At 54.2% G+C, this 26,350-nt stretch overlaps 2 protein-coding genes across 3 annotated transcripts; one reads left to right on the top strand and one right to left on the bottom strand.

Annotated features, from left to right (window-relative positions):
* Positions 1-441: 441 nt before the first annotated feature.
* Positions 442-8,129, bottom strand: DDX49 (DEAD-box helicase 49). Its single transcript, XM_090290035.1, is given in 14 exon segments — positions 442-803; positions 805-935; positions 1,029-1,100; positions 1,205-1,293; positions 1,977-2,051; positions 3,193-3,290; positions 3,476-3,552; positions 3,839-3,914; positions 4,606-4,746; positions 4,895-5,082; positions 5,408-5,529; positions 5,618-5,703; positions 6,712-6,835; positions 7,974-8,129. Coding segments are annotated over 14 exon segments (1,458 nt in total). The 5' UTR covers positions 8,089-8,129; the 3' UTR covers positions 442-739.
* A 288-nt stretch (positions 8,130-8,417) lies between these two features.
* COPE (coat protein complex I subunit epsilon) lies at positions 8,418-23,116 on the top strand. 2 transcript variants are annotated; one of them, XM_090290033.1, is made up of 10 exons: positions 8,418-8,593; positions 13,965-14,027; positions 14,274-14,374; positions 16,990-17,142; positions 18,354-18,407; positions 18,896-18,977; positions 20,114-20,269; positions 21,654-21,722; positions 22,728-22,802; positions 22,905-23,116. In XM_090290033.1, the coding sequence occupies exons 1-10, from the start codon at positions 8,468-8,470 to the stop codon at positions 22,950-22,952; spliced, it is 927 nt and encodes a 308-aa protein (XP_090146159.1). In that variant the 5' UTR covers positions 8,418-8,467; the 3' UTR covers positions 22,953-23,116. The 2 variants fall into 2 exon arrangements, with proteins under 2 accessions (XP_090146159.1, XP_090146160.1); XM_090290034.1 differs by lacking the exon at positions 20,114-20,269.
* The last annotated feature ends 3,234 nt before the right edge of the window (positions 23,117-26,350 follow it).

Here is a 26,350-nt window from a genome sequence, read left to right as displayed (position 1 = left end):
GCTCTGCCTTGTTCAGCTGCCTCCAACCCTTGGGGCTCAGCCCATTGCTTAGACCTGTTTGGACTTAGGTGGCTCTGGTAAGTCTCTCTTTACTCTGGTTACAAACCCCCAAACTGATGGAAGCCAACAGGTAGAGAAGCTCCTAGACCACAGTCATATTCTTCAGGGAAAAGGATGATCTCTCCAACCTCATGGCCACATCTGGAGAGGTGCAGTTGCTGTGTCCATCTTCCAAATGAGGAAACTGAGGCCCTGGACAGGCTTCACCAACCCAGGGACACCCAGCTGGAACAACCAGCACTGTAGTTCAAAGCTTTGGGCTTGGCCCAACAGGAATGGAGAACCGAGGGTGGGTGGAGTGACAGGAGGTTCTGGGGGGCTTAAAATGTATAGGAGGCTGTACCCTTCTTTCCTGACCTACTACCTGAGAGTCAGACTGGGTAAGCTGAAAGACCCATTTATTGAGTGCCTCCTGGAAATGACACACCTTCACTTTTGCTTCCCATGGCAGCCCCTGTGCTGACCCTGGACTGGGGTCACTATGTGGAGATTCGCCCAATGGCTGGTGTTCTTTCCTTTACAGCCTGACTTTTGGCCAAGGCTTTGAGAAGGGGCCAGTCAGGGTCACAGGACAGAAGAGCCATGTACTGCACAATGTAGATGTCCATGGATCCACTGGCGGGCTGGGCAGGTTGACAGGGTACTGTCAACAGGAGAAGACCCTCCACCTCTCCAACCCTCAGCTCGAAGGAGCCTCAGTCTGGGCTGGTAGGGGCTGAGTGGGCCTCAGGCTGGGCCCTGGCTAGACGCCTCCTGCGGCCAGCCCCACCAGCCTTATGCTGTTGCAACACATGCTCCACCTGCTCCTTGAAGCGCCGGTTCTTCTGCTTGATCTTGGCCAGCTCAGCCTTGCGCTTGGCCTCCAGGTCGGGGTCCTGTCTCAGGAAGGACAAAGGTGACTGAGCAGGTCATCCCCTACCTCAGGAACTCAGCACCCCCCACCCCCCTCCAACAGGCTCAGCCCTCACCTTCCCCTCCAGGATCAGTTGCTTCCGCTTGTTAATTTCCTTCTTTTCATCAAAGTTGGCTGCTTCAAGTTTCTGGGGGGGGTGGGGGGGGGGGAGAAGGCCATCACAGGGTGGAGGGGCAGACCCATCTTGAAGGGGGCACCCTGGGTCCTAAGACTCAGCTGCACAATACTCACAATCTCACATTCCCTCCGCACCACGTTGACCTGCGTGAGAATCTGCAGCACCTCAGCCTCCTCCACTGTGAACTCCTCCAGCTGCTTCTCTGTGAGGAGGTTGGCGGCCGGAGGAGGGGGAAGGAGAACATGACAGGGAAAGGAGGTTCAGCCACCTAGTGAGTTCCTGGTGCTGTGGGCCATGCATGCTTTCTGGGGTCCTATCAGATAAGTCGGGTGGCAATATCTGGAATTGTTGGGTATAGGCTGCTTTTTTTGTGTGGTTGTCAACACTAGGAATCAGACCAGGAGTAACTTTGTTTTTAGTTTTGACAATGTCCTTTAAAATCGAGGTGTTTCTGAATTTTAGGACAGTGTGATGATTGGAGATACCCTAGTGGTGCCTAGTCTTGGCTACACATTACACCACCCAAGAGGGGTTGTAAACAGACTCAGGACCCATTCCTAGAGCTGACCCATCCACACAGCATGGTCTCAGAAACCAAAGGCCCTGCCCACCAGGCAATTATGGGGCACTTCTGATTCAATAATTGGGCAAAAGAGGCCCTAGCCAGGTAGCTCAGTTGGTTAGAGTGTTGTTCCGAAACACCAGGGTTGTGGATTCGATGAATGCAAAAATAAGTGAACAACAAACCAATGTTTCTCTCTAAAAGTCAATAAATAAATTCAAAAAATAATTGGGCAAAAGAAACTTCTTTGGGGTTGTATAGGAAGGACAGTGCTGCTCATGTGGGAAAGCAGGTGGGCATCCCACCCTTGCCCTCTTACTCACTGATCTGCTCCTCGATGGCATGCACCAGGTGGATGTCATACTGTGTCACCAGTGTAATGGCCTGCCCCTGCCGCCCTGTGAAGACACACCAGTTACCTGCTGTGTGCCAGCAGGGGCCAGGATGAGGGACCAACAGAAGCAGGTCAGGACTCCTCTCAACTGAAGGGAGAACTTGGTGGATAGGCATGAGAAGTTGAAGGCAGGTGAAGGAAGCCCAGGATAACAGGGTTTGACCCCCAGCCAGACCTATGCAGTGGGTAGGTCTGTCCCAGGGGAGCTGCAGGACACCAGAGACGGCTCCTTTGCCAGCCTGGCCCTACATGGAGACAGGTGACGTAGCTGATTGTCCTTTTCAGAATGGCTGCCAGTGAGCCAAGGCCGAGTTATGTCAGCAGTAAGCCCTGATATGCCTCAGTCCGGATTTCTGCAGGCCAGTTTCTCAGTTCTCCCATTTCTATGACAGAGACTAGTGCTGCATCAGCACTGATAGCTGAGAAGACACATGACCCTTGGAGCAATAAGGCTCAGAATGCTGATGTGACCTGCCTGAGGCTCTACGACAGAAGGAACAGACCCACTATAATCTCTTGACTCCAGGGTTGATAAAAATCTCACAAATGCAGTGTACCTCCCTGGCAGGGCTGGGAGCAGACAGATGCTTCCTTAGTCCCTGGCTAGGGTCACAATAAGGGGCTGAACTTGGGACACCAACTCCCATATGGCAACATCACACCCACCAGGACTCCTGAACCCACTCACCGCAAAGTCCCGACAGGCAGCCCTGACAAGTGAGGAGGACTGGAGCGGTGTGCCATGTCCCCAGGAGACAGTGTGTGGGTCACAGGAAAAAGCCAAAATACCCCACATTTGCTTTTATTATTTTTTTTTTCTTTCTCCTTTTTTCCTTGCCTGTCCCACAACGGACTGACCCCCACAGCACATCCTGCTGCCGCCTCACCCACAGTGATGGCCAGTTGGTCTGCCCTTCCCTGACACCTCCCCAGGCCACAGATCAGACCCAGCAAGTGTTCTAAAAGGAAACACATCTGCTTTTAAAAGGGCAATTCCTCAACTAGCAAACACTGCCTCTAACACCTGTCATCTCCTGCAGCCTGTATCCCCACCATTTCCCACCAGCTCACAATTCTTGGCTCCTCATGGTGTAGGAAGGCTGGAGGGATGTGTCCCCAAAGGCCACCCTGCCCTGTCTGCTCACCTGCACGGGCTGTCCGGCCGACTCGGTGGATGTAGATCTTTGGGAGCCCAGGGGTGTTGTGGTTAATGACCACCTGCACTGTGGGAATGTCCAGGCCCCTAGAGGCAGAGGCCAGTCAGCACCACTACCCACATGGTGAAACTGAGGCTAGGACTCACCCAAGGTCACTTAGTAGTGAAGCTAGGGTTGCCTAACCCTTGCCTGAGGCCAGTCTTCCCCTCTAGCCCCTCTGTGAGGGCATCACTGAGCCAGCCCATGGGAGGGAGTATCCTGATCCCCTCACCGGGAAGCCACGTCTGTTGCGATCAGGATCCGATAGATGCTGGACTTGAACTTGGCCAGGGCGGCAAAGCGTTCTTTCTGTGCCAGATGAGGGAAAGAATTAACGGGATGGAGCCGGGGCTCATGTAGCACCTTGGTAAATGTTTGTGCTCTTACTATATGAAGCTTGGGGACAGGGCGGAGGTCAGAATGGTCCTACTCTCATAAGGGCTCATAGTCCAGTGAAGGAGATGACTGTGAAAACGCAAGACTGGGACACACGGATGGAAGGAAGAGTGTTCCAGGCAGCGGGAAGAGCCTACGCAAAGGCCCCGAGGCAGAAAGGAGTCTCAGGCAAGGCTGGTAGGTGGGTGGGTCTCCTCACCTGTTTCATCATAGAATGCAGAGCCACAGTGGGGAAGTTGAACCTGCGCAGCATCATACACAGGACTTGGCAGGTCCTGGTGGGAAGGATGCACTGTCAGCCGCTCCAAAGCTGGGGTGCTGGGAAAGCACTCCTGCTTCTGCCCCCACCCCTACCTAGTACCCCAAGCAGGTGGTCCTGCACAGAAAGGAAAAGACAAGCAAAGGTGCACTGACATCCTTGTACTGACTCCTCTCCTGGCTTAAGCCAAGCAGAGTCGGCCCCATGTCCAGACTTTGCTTTGGATAGCCAATAAATTCTTGGCAGGCAGCACCAATTAGGAGGTCCCGTCAATGCGGTACAGACTACCTATCTACTGCCTCACACTAGAACAGCCTACAGCTTCTTGACCATCCCTCAAAATTCTTCAGAAGATCCTAAGGTCCCCTGGGACTATGGGGGAGGGTAGCCCAGGGTGTGGGTGCTGCTGCCCTGGGCCCGAGTAATACCCTTAGACCACAACAAATAGTCTGGGGACAGCCAGGGGCCCCTTGCCCTTCAGTTAAGAGCAGATCTAAGGAACCCCAAGTCCTGGCTCTGCCTTCAGAAGAGGTGACCCTGGTGAATCACTTGATCTCTCTGAGCCTCCTTGAGCAAATCTTCCAAAACCTCTGGTCTAAACAGAGGCTCTGGAATGCTGAGGTTGGCTATGCACCTCCCACCTGTGATCTTGGGCCACTTCTTAGGCCTTCATAAAGGGCTATGAGAGACAGCCCCACCAAGCTCACTTGCATGTGTTGGTAAAGATGATAATGGACCAGTCCTCATGCTCATCCTGGAAGTTCTGGATCAGGTGGACCAAGTAGGCGTCCTTGACCTTCTCAGGTACCAACAGGTAGCGCTGGTGTAGCTGTTCTACCGTGCGCACCCTGGAAAGGGGTGGGCCTCAGTTTCCCTTTCTGTTGAATTCAGCCAATGCTCTGCCCCATCTATAGGCAATAACCTCCATTGTCTATAACTCCACCACCTCCTCCCGCCTGCCCCACCACCAACCCTGGAATGTGGCTGTGGACTCACGGGGCCTGAGCCTCCCAGAAGAAGGGCTGGTTGGTGGCCAGGCCCTGCAGCTCCCTGAGTGTGTCTGTCAGGGTGGCACTGAAGAGCAGTGTCTGCCTGTGGGCTGGCACAGCCGACAGGATGGCCTCCAGGTCCACCGTGAAGTCAGTGCAGCCCTGCTCCAACAGCCGGTCTGCCTCGTCCATCACCTAAAATGCCAGCAGCAGGGGTAGTGGCAGAGGTTTGAGGTTAGGGTGCTGTCCAAGGCTGGCCTGCCTCCCCGATGTGCTTCCTTCCTAGCTTTGGTCATGGGCCTGGGAGCAACTCTTCCTCAAAGTCTTGGAGGTCCTGTTCCTTCACCTGTCTCAGCTCCAATGTCACTTCCTCAGAGAGGCCCTGCTCCCAACCACCCTCATTGGTACAGGCCACATCTTGTGGGTCTCTGAGCTGTCCTTGTCACATTACTAACATCCTACTGGATGGCCTGTGGGACATGTTTTCCAAACAGATGAATCAGTGACAAGGCCAACTCACCAGAAAGCGGATCTTCTTGATGCTGAACGTGTTGGAGCTGCGAAGGTGGTCAGCCAGGCGCCCTGGTGTGGCAATGACCACATGTGGTTTCCGGGAGAGCTCCAGAGCCTGGGTCACCATGTCTACAGGTGGAAAACAACAGGTGGGGCTGGGCATGTGGTCTGAGGCCACAGGGGTCCCACACCCAGAGCCTCCCTGGGGCCCCTGTACCCATGCCGCCGACGATGATGCAGTCTTTCAGGCCCAGAGGCTTCCCCAGGACTCTGAACTGCTCTGCAATCTGGTAGGCCAGCTCCCTGTGGATGTGAAGGAGCTGGGCTGGGTCACACAGGTTCTGTGCCTGCCTTCCATTACCATCTCCACCCTCAGGGCTTCCTGGCTCCCTCTCTTCTGTTCACACACCCTCCACAGCTTCCAGTCTCCTTTGGACAAAAGCTCTTGACAATTAGCACTGGAGGCCTGTGTAAGCCCTGCCCCCTTACCAGAATGGGCCCCAGAACAGGCTACGGCCCCTCCCCTACCAATCCCACCCAAACTGACCTCTCCTCCTTCCATGTCCTCAGCAATAGCCTTGACACCAGTCACCAAAGCTTGAAACCCAAACATCAGTCCCTCTTCCCCTGGGGCTAGTCAGTATCCAAGTCCCCTCCATTCTACCCTTCAGTCCCAGCTGCAAGTGGGACTCTCCTCAGCCCATGTCCCCACTTTCTGGCCTCCTATCTTGCCCTCTCCTGTTCACACTCCCTCAAAATCAATTCTAACCTGGCATTGGAAGTCCTTCTCAAGCTGGCCTTAATATGCCTGGCCCCCAATACCCTTTCTGTTCCCTGCCTCTCACACCTCTGTGTGAAGGCACTGACAGTTCCCTCTGCCTAGGTTACCTTTCCCCAAACTTGTCCCTTTGAAAGACCCTTCTCATCCTTTAAGGCATACTTGACCGAAACTTTCCTTGACTCCATCCCTTCACAGGCCACACTCTCAAAGCATGCAGTGCCTACCTCTCCTGCCATTACAGAACTTATCATATCAACCATCACTCCTGTCTGACCAAGTATGGAAAATGTACCTATTCTTAAGCTCTAAGACTACTAACAGCTCCTGTTTGGTCTGCACTTGCCCTTAGTCAAGCTCTGTACTCAGCATTTTTTACCTGCTATCTTGTTTAGTTCTCTAACACCCCTAAAAGAAGTCATGATTTCTCTCTCCATTTTGCACACAGGAAAGGTGTGGCTCAGAGAGGTAAAGAAGCTTGCCCAAGAGAATGCAACTGGTTAACTCAGCCAGGAAGCCTGTGTGGTGCTCACCTGGTGGGTGTCAGGACGAGGCAGAAGATGCCATAGGGATCCTCAGAGAGCTTCTGTAAAATGGGTAGGACAAATGCTGCTGTCTTGCCACTGCCTGTCTTAGCACAACCCAGGCAGTCCCGACCTGGACAAAGAGCAAAGCACATAAACAGTTTAGGTGTAGACAAGTGTTCCATTGAGCAGTTACTGTGTGCCTAGTATTGGCTTAAGCCCTTCCCATTCCTGACATACTGACAACTTTCCATTGTGGGAAACTAACAAATTCTAGGAGAGAGACACCATTATCATTCCCATTTAACAGAAGGGGAAACCGAGACTCAAAGATTTGCCCAGAAACACAGCTGGACAGTAGCAGGCTAGAATGGAACCCACACCCACGACCCAAGATGCTACTAACACTAGCTCATTCTGACAACCCCCCCACCATCATCTGAGCTGGGGAACTTGGAACACCCTTCCAAACTGCATCTTATGCTCCCTATACATTCTTTCACCTCTGTTTGTTTAACCTCTCAACTTGTCACATCCTAGGCTTCCTGAGGATATCTCTGCAATGGCAAAATTGGATTGGGCCAGAAGAGTGGAGAGAAGAGCAGTCATGAACCAGAGTGCTGGACCTACCAGTAATTTTAAAGATTGATTTGAGCCCTGGCTGGTGTGGCTTAGTGGACTGAGTGCCAGCCTGCCAGCCAAAGGGTTGCCAGTTTGATTCCCAGTCAGGACACATGCCTGGGTTGCAGGCCAGGTGCCCAGTTGGGGGCGTGTGAGAGGCAACCATAGGTTGATGTCTCTCGCCATCTCTTTCTCTCTCCCTTCCCCTCTCTCTAAAAATAAATTAAATAAAATCTTTTTTTTAATTGATTTGAGAAAGGAAAAGAAAAAGAGAAATATCGACCTGCTGTTCTACGCATCCATGAATTCATTTCTACCAGTGACCTTGATGGCTTCAGTATTCATTTGCAAAATGAAGACAGTAGTACAAGTTCTAACAAATTTTCCCAATAGTATCAGTTAATCAGTCATTCACTAAACCCTCCCTGAGTTCTAAGACTGTGGAAATTTCAGAGATTACATCATTTGTGAACGGACACAGTGAGTTAGTCGTGCAGCCTAAACACAAAGCCTGGCCTGTCTCCGGAATCCAGATTCCCGGAAATACCCGAGGTTGCCCCTCGCTTCGCAGGACCAGCACGGGTAAAGGGAAGGGAGAAGACGACAGGAGCGGAGTACACCTCCTGGGGAAGATACCGGGCCATACTCACCTTCCAGGATGGCGGGGATGCAGCCAAGCTGCACGGGTGTGGGCTGCTTCAAACCCAGCTGCCGACATTGTTCTACGAGCCACGAAGACAACCCAATCTCCAAGAACCCGGCCATCCTCGCCGCCACCTGCTGGACCCGTCTGAGCCGAGCTTCCGGCGCGTGCCAATGATGTAATGAAAATGTTCTCTTTGATTGGATCCGACTGCCACGTGGGCCCACCCTCTTCAGTTCTCTGCCATTCCCAGCCTCGACCATTTCCTTACATGTCTTCCTGAATTCCATTGGTTCGCATAATTAAACCAAACTACAATTCCCGATATTCCCTGCGAGACGCACTTACGTCTCTTGCTTCTTTACTCTTGATTAAGGAGTCTCTCATGGGCTCGTCTTCAGTCCTGAACCATTAAACTACATTTCCCGGTATGCCCGCATTGGCTCCCTGCTTCCGGCCGACGTGTCCCTCAGGAAGAGAAGTGGGTGGGACCAGACCGACATGGCGCCTCCGGCCCCCGGTCCGGTCTCCGGCGGTTCTGGAGAGGTGGACGAGCTGTTCGATGTAAAGAACGCCTTCTACATCGGCAGCTACCAGCAGTGCATCAACGAGGCGCAGAGGGTGAAGGTGCGGCCGCTCCCGGGTGGGGACGTTGGGGACGGAGGCGGAGGTCGCTTTCTGGTGGTCCCGGGTCGCGTTTCGTTTTTAAAAACTTTTCTCCCGGTGGCGTTTCTACCCCCAAGCTTCTCTTCAGAGGTGGTGAGGAGTTAATCCTTATCCCAAGACAACCAGAAGTAGTGGCAGTTTTTACTTCTCAGAGCGCTTGCTCTGCAGCCTCAAATGTATTTGAATAAGGCGTTTATGCCACTATAGTATTAAGAAAGGTAATCTCGTTTGTTGGGCGCCCACACTGGCCGCAGTGCCCTGAATACTTGTGAGGTAGGGATTCTTTATCCTCATTTCACAGACGAGAATACTGACGTTGAAGAGAGAAGTAATTTCCCCGACGTTACCTGCCCAACTAGCCGGGTTATTTCTCCCCAGACTAACTCATTCATTCCTCAGTGAGCATCTCTGTGGGTCAAGCAGTGTTCGTGCTGGGCTCAAAGCAGTGACAAAATAGACAAAACTTTCAGCTCTCTTTGGGAATCTCAGCAAGGGAGACGGACAATAAATGAATAAATAGACAAGTGAGGAGGTGGTGTGATAGAGTGGTGGAAATGAGCTTGGCTGTTTGAGAGCTAGAAAATAAATCTGCAGGCAGGCCCCAGCCAGTGAAGAGGAGAGGAGAGGGTGCTGTAGAGGCTTTTGGCAGGACCTTTGGAAATGGGCGTTCTGTCACTTGGAGTGAACCATTGGAGAATTTTTTAAAATAATTTATTTTCTTTAGAGGCGGGGGAAGGGAAGGAGAGAGAAGGAGAGAAACATCAATGTGTGGTTGCCTCTCGCATGCCCCTGACTGAGGACCTGGCTCGCAGCCCAGGCATGCACTCTGACTGGGAATCGAACTGGTGACCCTTTGGTTCACAGGCTGAAGCTCAATCCACTGAGCAACACCAGCTAGGGCGTATTGGAGAATTTTTAAGAGCAAAGTACATGACAGCCTAGTGGTCCAAAGACAGTATACAAGAAGCAAGTGAATAGTAATTGCAACTGGAACACTGTGTATGGTAAGAGGAGATAAAAAGTGTTCAGTCCAAAATTGGGAGGGGTGACTTTATGTGGGGGTGATCCAATCAGGCCTTACCTCTCTAACTGTCATTTGAATGTGAGACTGAACCTTGAGAAGCATCTAACCCCATACATTGCTGCAAAGGTGTGAGCTCAGGGTAGTTAAGGCATTAAAGGCCAGTGTAGCAGAAGTGAGGGAAGTGTCAAGGGGGAGAACGGAGAATGAGGTAAGCAGGGTGAAGGACAGGGCCTTACGGCCACAGCAGGGGTGTGGATTTTATTCCAAAAGTGTGAGATGCCATCCAAGCACCAAAGAAGGGAGTGGCAGACATCTTCACAAAGGCAGCCAGATGATTGGGGGGAATTTGGACTCTGAAGAAGAGAAGGCTTGCTTTCCATGATTTTCACCTTTGGTAGGGAACCCGATGTTTCTCAGCATCTGTATAATGGGGATAAAACCTCAAACAGACTTCAGGAAACTGTTAGGACTTGTTGAGGTAACATTTACACAATTGTATTAATTTTATATTGCTGCCTTGACAACTTACCACAAACAGCATAAGACAGCACTACCTTATTAACCTCTCACAGTTCCTGTAGGTCAGAAATCCAGTACAGCTTTCACCATGCTAATTTCACGGTGTCAGGCAGGCTGTGTCTTTTCTGGAGGTTCTAGGGAAGAATCTGCTCCCAAACTCATTCATATTATGGGCCCTCTGCCTGGGCCACTCTTAGCTCCTAGAGGCTTGTCCCCAGTCCTCAACCTTGAATGTGCCCCCCACCATCTCCATCTTAGAACCAGCCATGGAGTTCTCACACTTGAAGTGTCTGATTTCCCCTTGTGCTGCGTTCCTTCTGCCTAGTCTACTTTAAGCTTCTGTAACTAGACTGGGCCCTCCCAGATAACCAGCACACTCCCCATTTCTGTGAAGTCTCTTATGATGTAAGCTATTCACAGGTCCCAGGGACTGGCATGGACATCTCTGGAGAGCCTTATTTGCCCGCTTCAACCAGATTTATGTGCCTCCTTGTTGGGGTAGTGGAGACTGTGAGAAGCTTGAGACAGACCTGAGCTCAGTTCCAGCTCTTCTGTTGTCTCTGCAACCAGGGCTGAGTCACAGTTTCCCCTCCTGTCAAATGGGAACAATGATACCTACCTTAGTGGGGTCACTGTGAGACTCAGCATTGCATTCGTGTTCTCTTGTCTTCTGCCATGTGTCTGTGCTGCTTACATCATAAGTGTGTTCTCTAAGTCGTCTTTTATCATGATTTGCAAATTTTACATCGCTGCTGAAAGAACCAGCATGGCCTGCTGTATGTGGAGAGTGACTGAAAACAAAGGAAATCATACCATCGGTCACTCTGACTGGAGGCACACACAACCCAACTTCTGAGCCATGGGCATATCAAGACATTATCCCTGAGGCATCCAGAGAATGGGAGCACTGTCCCTGCTGAGCCATCTGATGTCATTTAATTCTGGTTCATGGAGCACCTAAGCCTCTTAGGCAGCCTGTAATGCATTGAGTGCTATCCTCAAAAGGATTTGAAGAGTCTTTGCAATGTAATTTATTTTTCGTTTCCTTTTTTAAGAAAATTTATTTGCTTTAAAGAGAGAAGGGAGAGAGAAACATCAATTTGTTGTTCTAATTTACACATTCATTGGTTGATTCTTCTTTTTTTTATTTTTTTTTTAATTTTATTTACTTACTTTTAGAGAGGGGGGGAAAGGAGGGAGGAGGAAAGAAAGTGAAACATCAATGTGTGGTTGCCTCTTCCGTGCCCCTAACTGGGGACTTGGCCTGCAACCCAGGCATGTGCCCTGACTGGGAATTTAACCGGCGACTCTTTGGTTCACAGCTTGACAGTCAATCCACTGAGCCACACCAGTCTGGGCATTGGTAGATTCTTATATGTGCCATGACCAGGGATCAAAACCCGCAAACTTGGTGTATTGGAACGGTGCTCTAATCAACTGAGCCAACTGGCCAGGGTCCATTGTAATTCAACGAAGGATCTCTAGATGAGATCAGCCAGGATTTAAGAAGGCCCCAAATTGAATGACTGGTTTCCTTCTAAGAGAAAGACAGAGAGAGGTTTGAGGCAGACAGAGAAGATGAAGGCAGAGGTTAGGGTGATAGAGCTATAAACCAAGGAATGCTGGGAGTTGCCAGAAGCTGGATGAGGCAGCGGAGTCTCCCCTGGAGCTTTTGGAGGGAGTGCGGCCCTGCTGACACCTTGATCTCGGACTTCTGGCCTCTAGGACTGTGAGAAATAAGTTTTAGATCCCCAGTTTGAAGTAGTTTGGTATAGTGGCTCCAGCAACCTCAGATAGGCACAACCTGAGGTGTCCCAGATGGAACACTGGTGTGTCCTAATACTGTGGCACCATATGTTTCTGTTTGTCAGACACTTCTCAAGTGCTCACAAGATGGCAGTCACCACTCAGGTATTGGGGACAAAACAGAAGAAAGACACAGAGAACCTGACCATTTAGTGTGGTCAGGTGACTCTGATGGCTACAAGGACAGTAAGGGGAGGGGATGCAAACCCCTGTACCCCGACTCCATCAGGAGCTTCCCAAGACAGTACCCCTTGTTCTCTGGCTTGGCTGCCCCTGTGTACTGCCTAGGGTCCAATAGGACCACCCCAGTGTCAGGCAGCATTAGTAGACATGGATCTCTGCCAGGCTTTGCTGGTTTCTGAACTCCCAGGTGATTCTGATGAGCTGTCAGTACTGGGGATCTGAGAGTTCACCTGATGGCATGCATCAGGGTCCCTCGAGTGCCCCTGGTCTGTACATCTGTCTTTGTTCTTACATTTCCCAGAGGCTCTTCTACTTTTGGCTAATTGAGAGGGTCTTGAGCATTCATATGTAGCTTCTTGGTAAAACCTTGGCAGTCCTGTGGGATCAGTGGTAGTGGTGCCCGTTTTACAGATGGGGCCATTGAGGCTCAGAGTCACTTCTGGGACCCAAGGTCCCCCTCAGGTCCCCCACTATGTCCTTGCTTCGAAGACACCAAGGCCAGCATGTCTGCTTTTTTACTGAGGGTGGTGTGGGGCCACCCAGATGGGTGGTTCTCACTACTGACCACCTCTAAGGGTCATTTGAAAGTCACTTATTTAGCAGATATTGTGTTCCAAATCATGGCCAGATTCCCCAGCCTGGTCACCAGGGCCAGAGAAAGCCACTGGGACTCTGCAGTGAAGTTGGGCTGAGTCAGGCTGGGGCCAGGAGCCAAGTTTCTTGTTTGTACTCTCCCTTAGCCTGGGAGGAAGACATACTCACCACACTCACCCCCCTCACCTCCACCCCTCAGGCTAGGGGGAAGAAGACATGGTGACAAGGAATCTGGTTCTCACCTTGGGGGAGGGCAGTCCTGGTGTATCCCCACTTGTGGAATGCCAGACCCTTCGTTCCTGTGCTGTGGCAGCTGTACAGGCCATCGCTCTGAGGCTGTTGGAGAGGCCACCCTGAGGTGGCTGGCTCCCTTCGCACCTCACTTTTTTCTCCCGGCCCCCCAGTTGTGTGTCCCAGTGCAGCTATACCCTCTGGTTTGAGCTCCTCTGTGCCCACCTGTCCCAGGCACCAAAGGGCCTCCAGGAAGTTGGCTAGAACCCTGGGGTCCAAAAACTGTTCTCCCAAGGGAGGGTCGCTTGTGTGCCTGCATCCTCCTGGCACCTTCCTCACAGTCTCACAGTGAATGCTATGTGAGGTCATCTCGCTTCTGCTTCTCAGCTCTGTGCAATGGTAAGGGTGAGGGGGTGCAGCCTTTGGACCTTGTCCCCAAGTACAGGGATGTCCTGAGATGTCACATGGCCCAGCCTAGACACAGACGTCACTGTGCTGGGACAGCAGAGCTGAGCCCTCCCAGAAAGGTCCTCTGAGTAAGCCAAACCTTCATCCTTTCTGTGTATTGTATTTAGAGAGTTTCTGAAACAAAAGCAGGGTAGGAACAAGCTTCATGGAAGTATTTGTCACAGAAAGTAAAGTCTTTCGCACATCTCCACCCGGGTCCCATCTATGTTCCAGCATCACCTGTGCCCTGTCCCATGGCTGGAGCAGTTGTGGCACTTTCAGTGGCCAATTCCTCACCTGGACGAATGGCTGACAGTCAAGCCTCCTTCCCAGGTGATGTTGGGATGGGATGAGATCAGGTGCCTGCCATGCTGTGTGCCCTCAGCGGAGGTCACTCTCCTGCTGCCCAAGGTTACAGGAAGCTGAGAGCCAGGGCCTGGATTCCACCAGGGAAGCTGTCCACACCTGGCCTCTGAGGGCCTGTCCAGCACATGGCCCCTGCATCCTGACCTGCCTCTGTTTCCATAGCTGTCGAGTCCAGAGAGAGATGTGGAAAGGGATGTCTTCCTGTACAGAGCGTACCTCGCACAGGTGAGCATCGGCTGTGACCACTAATGTCCCTGGGATGGGAGAGTAAGGAATGAAGTGCTGAGTGGAGTGGGGCACCTGGAAAGATGAGAGGTGCCTGGGGGGGTGGGTGCTGGCTGAAGGTGTTGGGGTTTCACCAGAGTGATGCTGGAGCCTCAAGAAGCCCTTGGTGTCCCAGGGGCTCAGGACATAGAAACATTATGGCAGGCAATGGCGGGTGGAGCTGACAGCATGCTTGTCTCACCACAGAGGAAGTACGGTGTGGTCCTGGATGAGATCAAGCCGTCCTCGGCCCCTGAGCTCCAGGCTGTGCGTATGTTTGCAGAGTACCTGGCCAATGACAGCCAGAGGTGAGGATTGGGGAAGGTCCCTTCTCCTTGCCCCCCCTCATTCCTTGTGCTTTTTATTTCCCTACCTGCATGTTGGGGAGCAGTGAGGGATTGAGCTTCAAAGGGTCCTGGGGATCAGAGACTGGATGTGTAGATGCACTCGGGGATTCTGAGGGGCTCCCTGAATATACAGTCCTGGACATTGGAGAGTGGGCCTCAGCCTGACAGGGGAGGTGGCTGTACAACCCCTGCTTGTCTCCCCAGGAGGGGGGCCAGGTGGAGTGCAGGTGGGGTCACACCAAACCTCACCCTAAGCTGTGGCCCCAGACTGCGGAAAGCAATGGCCAGGAGAGGTTGGGGGAGGAACTGTAAGGACCCATAAGTCCCACACCCTCCTGTGGCACATGGTGGGCCTCAACTGCCCACACTAAGGCTGGGGTGGAACTCCACAGGACTAGACCCACCTGTGTTTGGCCACTTAGCGTGCTGGCCTCAGGTGGTTCCAGCTTTATATTTCCATGGGCTGTTCCCTTGCCGCAGGGATGCTCCCCCAGATGTATGTGAGCTCATTGCAGTGACTTTGGGTGGGACTCAGGTGACCCTGCTTTACCTGTGCATGGGGTATTCTCACAACTAACAGGCTCCTAGGCCCACAACAGGGAGTCGCTGTGCTCTGCTCTGCAGGCCAGCAGCCACCCCGACCCTCACCCTGGCTTGTCACTCATGGCACCTGCTGCCACACAGAGGGGCCTTCCCCAACCTGTGCCCTTTGGAGCTTCCTATACCGGCTGTGGTCCCAACCTTGGTGGCACCATGCTTCCCTCATGGGGTGCTGCAGCTGTGGGTGAGAGTGTCTGCTTTGCCCCCACCCCCCACCCCTCTGATGCTTTGGAGGGCAACACCCTGTCACCACCCCCTGTGATTGGGCCCCTTTGCCAATGAAGCCCAAGGCTCAGGGGGTTTGCTTGTGACCAGTGGCAGCTGAGTATACCCCCCAGAAGACATGTCAATGTCCTGGCACCCAGAAACTGAATACGACCTCACTGGAAATGGTGTGTTTGCAGATGTAAGTAATTCAAGGATCTGAGATCATCCTCTATATAGGATGGGCCCTAAGTCCAGTGACTGGTATTCTCATAAGAGACAAAAGAGGAGACAAAGGAGAAGATGAAAGCAGAGATCAGGGTGAAGAGGACACACACATCAAGGACTGCTGCAGCCACTAGCACTGGAAGAGAGGACAGGACCGTCTCTGTTAGCGCCTCCAGAATGAGCCAGCTGTGCCCACACCTCCATCTCAGACTTCTGGTCTCCAGACCTCTGAGGGAATAAATTCCTGTTTTGATTCCCCAGTTCATGGTGCTTTGTGTTGGCAGCCTCAGGATACTAAGACAAGCAGCGTTCTGAGACCATCATTTCTCCTGCTTTACTTCACTAGCCAGGTTGACAAACCTCTTTCTCATATGGAAGGGGAGGTAACCCTGAGGACTCTCCAGGAGCTGTGGCTGCTGTGATCATTACAGAAAAGAACCCACAGGAAGCACAGGGCGTGGGGTGAGCGCTCAGGAAAGCAGAGTGGTGTGTGGTGCATCCATCTTGACAGCACAAGCTGCTGTCCCTTGCAGACAGTTGGCAAGAAACAGAGAAAGTACTAGAGGTCATAAGGATAACTACAGTACCTGACAGGAACAGTATACACTAACGTTGCGATGATGACAGCAGGCAGCATGTCCACAGCAGTGTGCAGGAACCAAGCAGGAAGCTTTGGGAGGTGGCTTCAGGGGCCCCTCACGCCAACACCAAGTGACCCCTGCACACGATCCCACTGTGCAGAGCAGGAAACAGGCTCTAACGTGAAGTCATTTGTCCTTCAGGCACCTCCTTGGTGGGTGCGGAGACAGTGATGGACATGTCCCTGCCCTCTACAGTCCTCAAACACAGGTGTTTGGTCAATAGCACCCCAGCACCTGTATGGCAGATACGCATTTGTAGAGACTGGACCTGAACAGCAGTGGTGATGCCAGCTGGACCCACACCTCACTTCTCTTGCCAGCTGCTCAGCAAGCCTTTAAACCATGGGGTGCAGCTCCATTTTCTAGTTAAGCAGACCATGATCCTGGGCCCAGCCCTGATTCCAGCTAGGCTGCCATCCCCTGGCCTCCAGCTCAGCATGTCGCCCACCTGGCAAGCTGGGGCTGGGATATAGGCCTCTTCAGGAATGCAGCAACATCATGAGTGTGAGCTTCATCTGTAGAGCCTCATGTCCCTGCACAGGCACCTCTGGTGAGTCAGCCTGTCTCTCCATGCCAGGGGCAGAGTGGACACAGCAGCCTGCTAGCTCTCAGGTCCAGGGGACCCTAAGTCTGGACTTTCCTTTGTGCTGCTTGGTGGGCATGGCCGCTCCTGCATCCTCTCTCCCCATGAAGCCTGGAGTGCCCAGCCTTGGCTCCCCAGTCTGTGTGAGGGTGAGAGGCACCTTGAAGGAAGGTGGTGAGACTGGCATGCGTTGGTCCTGTTCTGCCCCCTCGCTGCTGTGCACCCCTGGGGGCCTACCTTACTCTCTTTGGGTGTTTCTCTTCCCACAGAGAGGGTAGTACCACTTCTTGCTGTGGGTCCTAAGTGCCTTGTCTTAACAGGGACACAATTGTCGCTGAGCTAGACCGAGAGATGAGCAGGAGTGTGGATGTGACCAACACCACCTTTTTGCTGATGGCTGCCTCCATCTACTTCCATGACCAGAACCCAGACGCTGCCCTGCGCACACTGCACCAGGGGGACAGTCTGGAGTGGTGAGTGCACACCCTGTTCTGGGGCAATGGCCTGGAGGGGTGAGTGTCCCCGCCAGTCTTTGGGCTGCTTAGGGCTACTTTGTCTATTGTCATGGGAATGGTGAGGTGGAGGCTGCTATGAGAGATCTGCATGATCCAGGCGTCCCATTCAAGCTCCAGCTCCCATTCTTGGTCCAGTAGACACTCCTTTCTCTGCGGCTGGGCCACTGTTCCAAGGACATGGTGCGCAGGGCTGAAAACCCTGTTCGAAGGACAGAGCAGAAAGCACCTTTGTCTCTGCCCATGGTTTCTGCCCACCCCACCCCCCTCTGTGTTCTGGCCCTGGCCTTCTCACAAACTCCCTGGGTTCCCCCTGCCAAGGCCCTTCCCTGAGTATGGCCCTTGTTTAGGACACTCCAGGGCTGGGGCTCTGGAGCCCAGCTCAGCATGTAGTCAGCTCCACCCTGCACCCCAAGAGGTCACTCTGAGCCTGCACTGCATCCAGGGTGTTGTGACCAGAGCTCTGGCCCCAGAAGTTGCAGCTGCCCTCTCCCGTGAGCTCTCGGTGCCTGCCTTCCCTCAGTTAGTTGGTCACCACACATTTGTTACATACCTGTTTACGTCCCATCTCAGTCCAGAAAGGGATTTGCAGCAGCTTAGAAATAGACGTGGTGCAGGGCCAATAAGGCATTGTTTCTCAGGCTCCTACAAGGGCTGCTCTGGGTGCTGAGTCACATTCTAGTGGGGAAACTTAGAAGTGAGCAGCTATATAAGTAGTGGGCAGACACAGCCTGTCTAAGCCTAAAAGGGAAGCAGTGGGTGTGGGAATTGAAGGGGTGATCACCTGCCCCCATGCAATACTGCATCTGTGACTAAATCTGGGAAGTGGCTGTGATGGGGCACAGATACGGTGCTCATCCTGGACAGGGTGCCCATGGGCCTGGAGTCTGTGCCCTCCGGTCCCCACGGGAGCTCCCTGCCCAAGTGTGGTCAGTGGTGAGATGTGAGAGCCAGGGCCCTGGAAGGTGGAGGGGGTTGGGCCCAGTGAGTGATGCCTAGGTTTAAAACCAGCTCTGCTGGGCTGGCGGTCAGCTTCAGTGTCCTGCTCTACAAGGCAGGGTTGGTGACCCAAGCAGTCATAGGAATGTTCTGGAAGGTGGCACCCACATGGAATGAGCCCTGATGGGAGTAGAGTGGGAGGGTGCCCGCTGACTGTCTGCCCTGTCCCCCAGCATGGCCATGACAGTGCAGATCCTGCTGAAGCTGGACCGCCTGGACCTTGCCCGGTAAGTCCCTCTGTGTCTGTCTCTACCTTGTGCTACTGGGCTGGGCGGTCTGTGCATCAGGGTTGTCTGAATAGTGACGAGACCAGGTTAGGCCCCGTGTTCTCTGGAAAGCAGGCCTCAAGGGGGCATTCAGCATGAGGGCTGCCCCAAAACCCTCCCCAAGACTCAGAACATGACGGCATGATTATTTCTCCAGTTATTTTATTCCAGTCCATTGGGTGATACACCATCCTTACCTCCCTTTCCCTGCAGTATGAGGGTGACACTGTCTATGCCTCCGTTTCCCTCTGTGATTAGGTGGTGTGTCAGGGTTGGGGTGGGCTTTACAAGTGCGATGGGCTGGCATGTCCAAGCCAAAGGTGGGGAGGTGGTTGGGCCAGGGCCTGTGAGCCAGCATGTGTGTGCGCCCCATGAGCAAGGAATGGGGTGTGGGAGGGGGCAGCAGCCAAACCACTTGGTTCCCTCCCACCTCTCCCCTCCGCCCCTAGGAAAGAGCTAAAGAAGATGCAGGATCAAGACGAGGATGCCACCCTCACCCAGCTGGCCACTGCCTGGGTCAACCTTGCTGTGGTGAGCCCTCAGTCATGCATGGGGGGTGGGCTGTGCAGGAATATCAGAGCGCCAGGAGGTGGCCCCTTGAATCCAGAGCTGCTGCTCCCATTGAGGGAGTATAGATGTGGGGTTCCATGGATGCACTGGACTGCTGCTGATTTGCGGCCAGGGGACCATCCCCCAGAGGAACCATGCAGGCCAGGCCATCCCTGGCATATTTCTCACTTCGCTAAGCCTTAACCCCATTCCAGGTTTCTCACAGCCGAGTGGCTTGGCCAGAGTCAGAGTGAACAAGTCTGGTGGAGGGCGTCAGCCAGACTTAGGACGCCTCTACCCACATGCTTCCCCAGGGACATACTCCCTCCTCCAGGGTCTGACCCTGTGCCTGCATGCTGCTCAGCTTGCTCTCTGAGCATCTAGCACTGGGCAATTGCCAGTGTGTCCCTGGTGCCTTCCCCCATGCCTAGCCCCTCCACACATGCCTGGGTACCCCCGTCTCCTGGCAACAGCCCCTTTTCTGTGTTTTGGCATTTGGCTTTCGTTCTCTGAGCTGCTCTTTTGTCTGAGCCTTTTAAAACGTGCACCCTATCTGCATGTCTGCATTGCCCTTGGGGGTTGAGGCCTTACCCAGGCTGGTTTCCAGTATGTGTTCAGTTTAGTGGGACAAACCCCTGACAGCTCTCTCTGGGACCTTACCTGTTTTTACAAGCACACCTTGGTCCCAGGCTCCCTTGCAGGTGTGACCCTGCTAATCTTCAGCAGGAGGACAGAACTCAGAACCTGGTGGGCAGGGGCAGGGCTACTGGTTACAGAGAAGAGGCCACCCTTGACAAACAATGTGACCCAGTGGTCTCCACTTGACCTCAACTTGGATGCCCATGGGTCTCTGTTTGGAAGCTTCAGCTTCAAGTCTAAACTGAGGGCTTGGGGAACCAGATGTGAGGTAGCTATGTGCTGTTTTGGTCCTGTCAGCAGAGCCCAGGCTATGTGGGGGTCTGCACAGGGACAGTGTCTTAAGGAGTGCTTGCCATGGGCTGGCCATGCCAGGATCACCTCTGCAAAGTGCTGGAATTGCTCTGCTCTGTGAGAGAGCAAGCTGGGATAGGGCTGCGCAGCAAGGTAACAAAGCAGTGACGACAGAACTGTCCCCACAGGGTGGTGAGAAGCTACAGGACGCCTACTACATCTTCCAGGAGTTGGCTGACAAGTGCTTGCCCACCCTGCTGCTGCTCAATGGACAGGCGGCCTGCCACATGGCCCAGGGCCGCTGGGAGGCTGCTGAGGGCGTGCTGCAGGAGGCACTGGACAAGGTAGGGCAAGCCTCCTGGGGAGGACAGCCACACAGGGATTTTAATGCCAAATCAGCTTAAAAATTGTGATTCAGGCAAAAATCCTGATTCGTTTCTCTTGGAAGTGGGACGACCTTATCGGCTGGGGCCTGAATCGGCCTGAGCTGAGCAGACACACAGGGCGCTGCCCTTCCTTGCTGTCACTTTGGCTGCCCATCTTGGGGGCCTCAACGTAATGCCTCACCTGGGTCGGTATTTGGAAGAAATACCTGCTATTCACAATGAGGGAGGGGAGAGCGGCTGCAGATAGGAGGGGTGACTGGACCCTGTCAAGAAAAGAGACCAAGCGTGCCATCCTCTGCAGTGGCTGCAGTTTTCTCCCTACCAGCATCCGAGGTCTTTCACCATATTTGTATAATCGGAAAACCAACCAAAGTTTTTTCCATTTTTGGAAAACATCTTTTAATATAATGAGAAACTGGTAACAGTAGGAACCTTTCTCTCTGTTCCTCTCTGCAAGGGGCCAAATTATCAGAAGGTTGTTTGCAGAGTGGGGACAGGCCAAAAGGCTGTTAGTCCAGTGGTCTTATGGGCCCGTGTCCTTAGGCTGCACTTGTGGAGCTACCTTACCCTGTCAGGATGTCCTGTGCTGGCAGCAGAAGCCAGGCCTCCGAAGAGAAGGGCAGCAAGGGTAGAGCATGCCTGTGGCGGCCATGTGTCCTGGGTGGTGCATCTCTGCCTCAGTTGCCTCGGCACGGTCCCCTGCCCCATATCCCTGCCTTGCACCCAATAAGGACTCTGGCTGAGGATCCTGGCCAAGGCAGTGGCCCGCCGGTTCCCAGGGTTCCCTGTGCCTCAGAGTCCAGCGTGGGTGGGTGGGGTGATGTCACCCTCCTGGAGTTTCTGGTAATTTCCCAGCATCTTTCTGCCAAGGCCTCCAGGGAACAGGCTGGGCGGGTGGGGTCTACTTGTGGTCGAAGACTTCGGGGCTGTGGCAGCCCTGAGGCCAGCCAGTGAGGCTGCCGTTGGCCTGGTTTTGTTACTTTGAGATTGGAAATTCTTGTGATAAATTGGCCCCTCCCAAATTGTGACAGGCAAGGGGGCTCTGTCCCAGTCTGATCTAATGAGGCAATAAGCTCAGAGGGGAAGCAGCTGGGTGGAGAAGTGGGAAAACTGGAGAGACGTCCCTGAGGTCACCGCCTTGCAGATTGGCCAGGGTGGGGAGCACTCAGGGTGTTGGGGCCTTGACCCTGTCCCACATCTGAGGGTGTGACCTGGTGCAGGTCATGTCCCTACCCCAGGACAGTGGGGGAAAGACATCATCCTGCCTAAGATGGGGGTAAACAGGTCAAGTTCAGGGCCTGGAAGTGTTGACCCTTCTTGCCTGGTGTCCCCATATTTTCAGGACAGTGGCCACCCGGAGACGCTGGTTAACCTCATCGTCCTGTCCCAGCACCTGGGCAAGCCCCCCGAGGTAGGCCCTCTCCCCTGCCAGGTGCAGGAGGGTTGACTGGCCCTCATGTTGCAATCCTGGGGCGGGTAGAGGTTTCTGCTTTGTCCTTGGCTCTAGAGGAAGCTCAGGGCCTCAGGATCTGGGGTAGCCTGGAGTTGGGGCAAAAAACTCACTCCCCATGGGCGGGTATAATTGCTGTTACTGATGGGCCCTGGAAGTTGGAGTTGCAGGTACTCCCCCAGAGCCCCACCTTGGCCAGGGCCACAGGTCAGCTGCTCCTGTGGGTCCTATGGACAAGTGATTTGAGGCTCAGTGAGGGTACTTGGGCTGGAACCCCAGCCTGTGCCACCTCAAGGTGTAGGGTAGGCAACAGAATGGGAAAAAGCCCAGTGGAGTGATCCCACCTTATCTGAGGGGGGACGGGAGGAGGATCCTGGAGCACTGCTCATTTAAGTGACTGGCCTGGGGCACAGTGACAGTCGCTTCCTGGCCCTTGTAGAAGGGCTCTCTGCAGCCTTGGCTAGGATGGTGCAGAACAGACAGGATGACCCTCCCACTCCAGAAACAGACCCAGACTCCTAGTCTTAGAGAGACAGAGCCAGACAAATGCCCCAGTCCCATACGGTCAGAGCTGGGCATGACTGGTGGGGTAAGCCTGGCAGCAGAGGCTCTGCTGGGGCCCAGGTTTCAGTCCCCAGGCTTCTGGGTGCCTCAGACCCATCTCCCTTTCCAACCCCATCCCCTTTGACTTGCCCTCCACTTTTCCCGGTCTCCCACCCTCTCCCTCCCAGTGCTGAGGACCCTGCCCATTCCTGTGGACCCCATGGTGCATCCCTCATCCATGTGCCAAGCTCAGGCTCTGTGTCAGGTCCTGTTCCAGGGTGGGGCAATGAAGGGCATGTGGGGAGATCAGGGCTCCTGGCAGGGAGTCTGCTGGGTGGCCCTCATCCCACCCGACTCCTGCCCTGCATGTCAGAGCACAGGGCTTCCCTGTGTTCAGCTAACCCAGCCTCACCTTCCCCACAGGTGACAAACCGCTATCTGTCCCAGCTGAAGGATGCGCACAGGTCCCACCCCTTCATCAAGGAGTACCAGGCCAAGGTGAGCCTCAGACCCCCAGGCCTGCCAGGGGAGGACCAGGACTCAGGCTCCAACTCACATGTGCTCCCTTTCTCTCTCTCTGCCCCTCATTTTGTGTTAAAGGAAAGTGACTTTGACCGGCTAGTACTGCAGTATGCCCCCAGCGCCTGAGGCTGGCTCCAGATGAAGTTCGTGCAGTGGGAGGGGGAGGCCCAGCCGTGCTGCCCTCCCCACTGGGCCCCCACCTTTGTCCTTCTCCCTCACTTTGGTCAGAGGCAGAGGCTAGAAGCCCAGCCCCCTTCTGTCAATAAATGTCTCCACTCCCGGTATCCTCACCTGACCCACCTTTGTTCTAGACACTTTGAGGGGGGCATGTGGGAACAACTCTGGGACAGGAGGGGCCTGGACACAGAGTCCTGGAGACCCGGGTCTACGAGCAGTGGCTGCAAGGACTCCCTTGACCCTCAAACAGCTGCCCTATGCTGCCGAGCTGAGGGTGGCATAGCCATATCCCCCAAGCCCAGTTGGCATCCAGGGAAACTGGGGCACAAAGAGGTCACAGCCACCATGAAGGGCATCACAATTCAAACCCAGGACCCCTGGGTGGTTTGTAGGTGGTGAGGGGCCTGAAGCACTCAGACCTCAGCTTGGCTAAGCAAGGATGGGGTGTGCTGGGTCCTCGTGAAAGGAAACATCAGCCTTCGCCAAGCTCCTGCTCCCCTTGCTCCTGCTCCTTGCTGCTGCCGTGCAGTGAGTCAGCCAAACCTGAGACTCGCTGTGGTGGGGGCCATGGGTGGTGGAGAGCCGCAGTGGCCAAAGCACCAAGCTCCCTGTCCAGAGAGAGACGCATGGTGATCGTCCTGCAAGATAAGGAGAAGCGGGACAACAGAGAGGGAGGTGGATAAGTGGGTTAGGGGGCCTCTGGGATGAGGTCACCATCAAGCTATGTCCACTTAAAAAATAAGTTGCTGCCAGGCCAGGTTCTAGGGGACAAGCATCCTAGGCAACAGAAACAGCCCATGCAAGGGCTCTGGGGCCACACTGGGCTCCATGCACTGGAGAGGGATTTATTTTAAAGATTTTACTTATTTACTTTTAGAGAGAGGGGAAGGGAGGGGGAAGGGGAGGGAGAAAGAGAGGGAGAGAAACATCAATGTGTGAGAGATACATCAATCAGTTGCCTCTCACACACCCCCGACTGGGAACCTGGCCTGCAACCCCTCAGGCATGTGTTCTGACTGGGAATCAAACCAGCAACTTTTGGTTTGCAGGCTGGCACTCAATCCACTGAACCACATCAGCAAGGGCTGGACAGGGCTTCTTGCTCTTTGTTCCTGGACCAGTGTCTGGGTTCTTTCTAGGAATGAGATAAGACACCTGGGCTCCTACTGCCTGGCCTCATCTGTCCCAGAGGTGGCTGCCCAAACCCAGTTCTGTTGCCAGAATGGGACAGAGAGCAAGGGACCTCCATCAGTGGAGTTGGCCTCCAGCCTCTCTGCCTGTCAGGGAGCTCAGAAGCGGGGAGGTACAGAGAAGGCCTCCCTTGACAGGGGCATCAGTGGAGAGAACGGAGGCGCCGCCTCCCCCCCCCCAACCCCCCAGCCATCAGGTAGAGCAGGAAAGGGGCACCAGTCCAGGGACCTCAGCATCCCCTTACCAGGCCCCTGGTGCTTGGGAGCCCTGGTCCGCAACTGCCACCACCAGGAGCTGTTTTCTGTTCCTGCCCTATACTCATCCAGTGGTGGCCTCCTGTCTGTGCCCTGCCAGAATGAAACTTGAGGCTGGGCTGGGCTGGTGGGTAGGAGCCCTCTCCCATTACTGATGGGCTCCATGGACACCAGATAGTGCTGGGTGGAAGGACAGAAATGGGTTGTTAGGAAGGTCCAGAGCTGTCCCACAGGCTGGGCTAGACCTATGGGGGCACGTCCAGCCAGCCTGGGACTTCTGAGCCCCTCTGCCTGCCAGGTTGGCTGGGCATTAGTCATCCAATAGAAAGGATGAACCCCTTGTACACACACACACTCAAAAACAGTAGGAAGTACAGCAGGACAGGTGGTGACAAGTGCCAAAGAGAAGAATGATTGGGGGAGGGTTGCTGAGGCACACTGAGCAAGTGACATTTGTAGACAAAGCCTGAAGTTAGGTGGAGGAGCCTTGTCAGTACCTAGAACAACATTCGAGGCAAAGGAAATGGCCAGTGCAGAGGCCCTGAGGCAGAACTGTACCTGTGGTGTTGAAGGGCAGGTAGGAGCTCAGTGTAGCTCTAACAGAGGGAACAAGGTGCAGAGGAGGGCAAGAGGGCAGGTGGTGAGTCACAGGAGTTGGACTTTATTCTGAGTAATGGAAACCATGAGGACTGTGAGCAGAGAAGGTTCCCTCTGACCTCTGCAAGGTAAGGAGGAAGCCAGGATGTCAGGCAGGAGGGAGGAGGTGACCCAGGACCACATGAGGCTGCAGGTGCAGAGAAGTGGCGGGATTCAAGACCATTTGAAGGCAGAGCAACGGAATGTGCTGCAGGACTGGATGGAGGGAGTGAGGGGGAGGAGGAGAAATGAAGTCCCCTTGACTCCTGCCTGTTTTCACCCGTGCACCTGAAGGTCAGGTCAGGCTGGTGGCTGCATGGGACCTAGCCCAGCTGCCACACTGATGCCTGCACTCTGCACCTCAAAGGCTAGGGGATAACTTCCTGGGTGGGGGAAAGGAGGGGCAAGGGTGGGTGGGAGTCATTGGGTCTGGGATGAGGGCCATCAGTGCCAGGTGAGGTAATGTCCCCAACAGGTGACCAGTGCCCTCAGTGATGGCTGTTCAGGGGTTTGGGTATGGCCTGGCCAGTGGATGGAAGATTACCTGGGGTGGCCCCAATAAAGCCTGATCTTGATCTAGTCACTGAGCCCACCCCCAAGTGGGCACTCACTCCCTTGGCCTCCCTGCAGGCCTGTGTTAACCTGCTGCACGAGAGTCCTGTCAGGTCCTCAGAGTCACTGAGAGCATCAGGTGGACTTCGGGCACATCTCAGCCTCTCAGGCCCCCTCCAGGGAGCCCCCTGATGCCTGCAATCTCTATCTCACACTTGGAACCCATGCAGCCTGGGTAGTAGGTGCAGAGGAGCAAGCCTGAGAAGTATCCAAGAGCCCTGTGTTGGAGGGCAGAATCTGCACCCGGTGTTTCTTCACTCTTGAGTGGGCAGTGTCCTTTTGAGAAAGAGCAGGCCTTCATTTACACTAAGCCTATTGAATGTAGTGAGGCCACTGGATGCATTGGGTGTGTTCCCGGATCCTGGAATGGTGAGGTCCGAGGATGGCGGACAGGCTGGAGGGCTGGGGAAGGGGCAGTACCCAGTCTAGGGCACTTACCTGCTCGTGCCCACCGTGTCCCTTGTTGCGGACACAGCGTGAGGGTGGGTTAGCCCCGGGACCTCCGCGCCTGGGTTTCCCCCGCTGGAAAATAGGGCCGAGCGCGGCCTGTCTCCAGGACGCGGCGCGACAACGCCAGGACTTAACCGCCAGTCGTCCCCTCCTTGCTGCCTCCCGGAGGACCCAGCACCTGCCCGCCCCCAGATCGCTGACGCC

This window comes from Furipterus horrens, unplaced genomic scaffold, assembly GCF_987537825.1.
Source record: "Furipterus horrens unplaced genomic scaffold, mFurHor1.1.pri manual_scaffold_10, whole genome shotgun sequence".
NCBI classification, from domain to species: Eukaryota; Metazoa; Chordata; class Mammalia; order Chiroptera; family Furipteridae; genus Furipterus; species Furipterus horrens.
Note: the sequence above shows the minus strand (reverse complement) of the source record. Positions and strands in the feature narration are given on the sequence as shown.

Coding starts and splice junctions, on each gene's coding strand:
- COPE (XM_090290033.1), top strand. CDS start 8,468: ATGGCGCCTCCGGCCCCCGGTCCGGTCTCCGGCGGTTCTGGAGAGGTG. Junction 14,028..14,273: donor ACAGAGCGTACCTCGCACAG/GTGAGCATCGGC, acceptor GTCTCACCACAG/AGGAAGTACGGTGTGGTCCT. Junction 18,408..18,895: donor GACCGCCTGGACCTTGCCCG/GTAAGTCCCTCT, acceptor CTCCGCCCCTAG/GAAAGAGCTAAAGAAGATGC.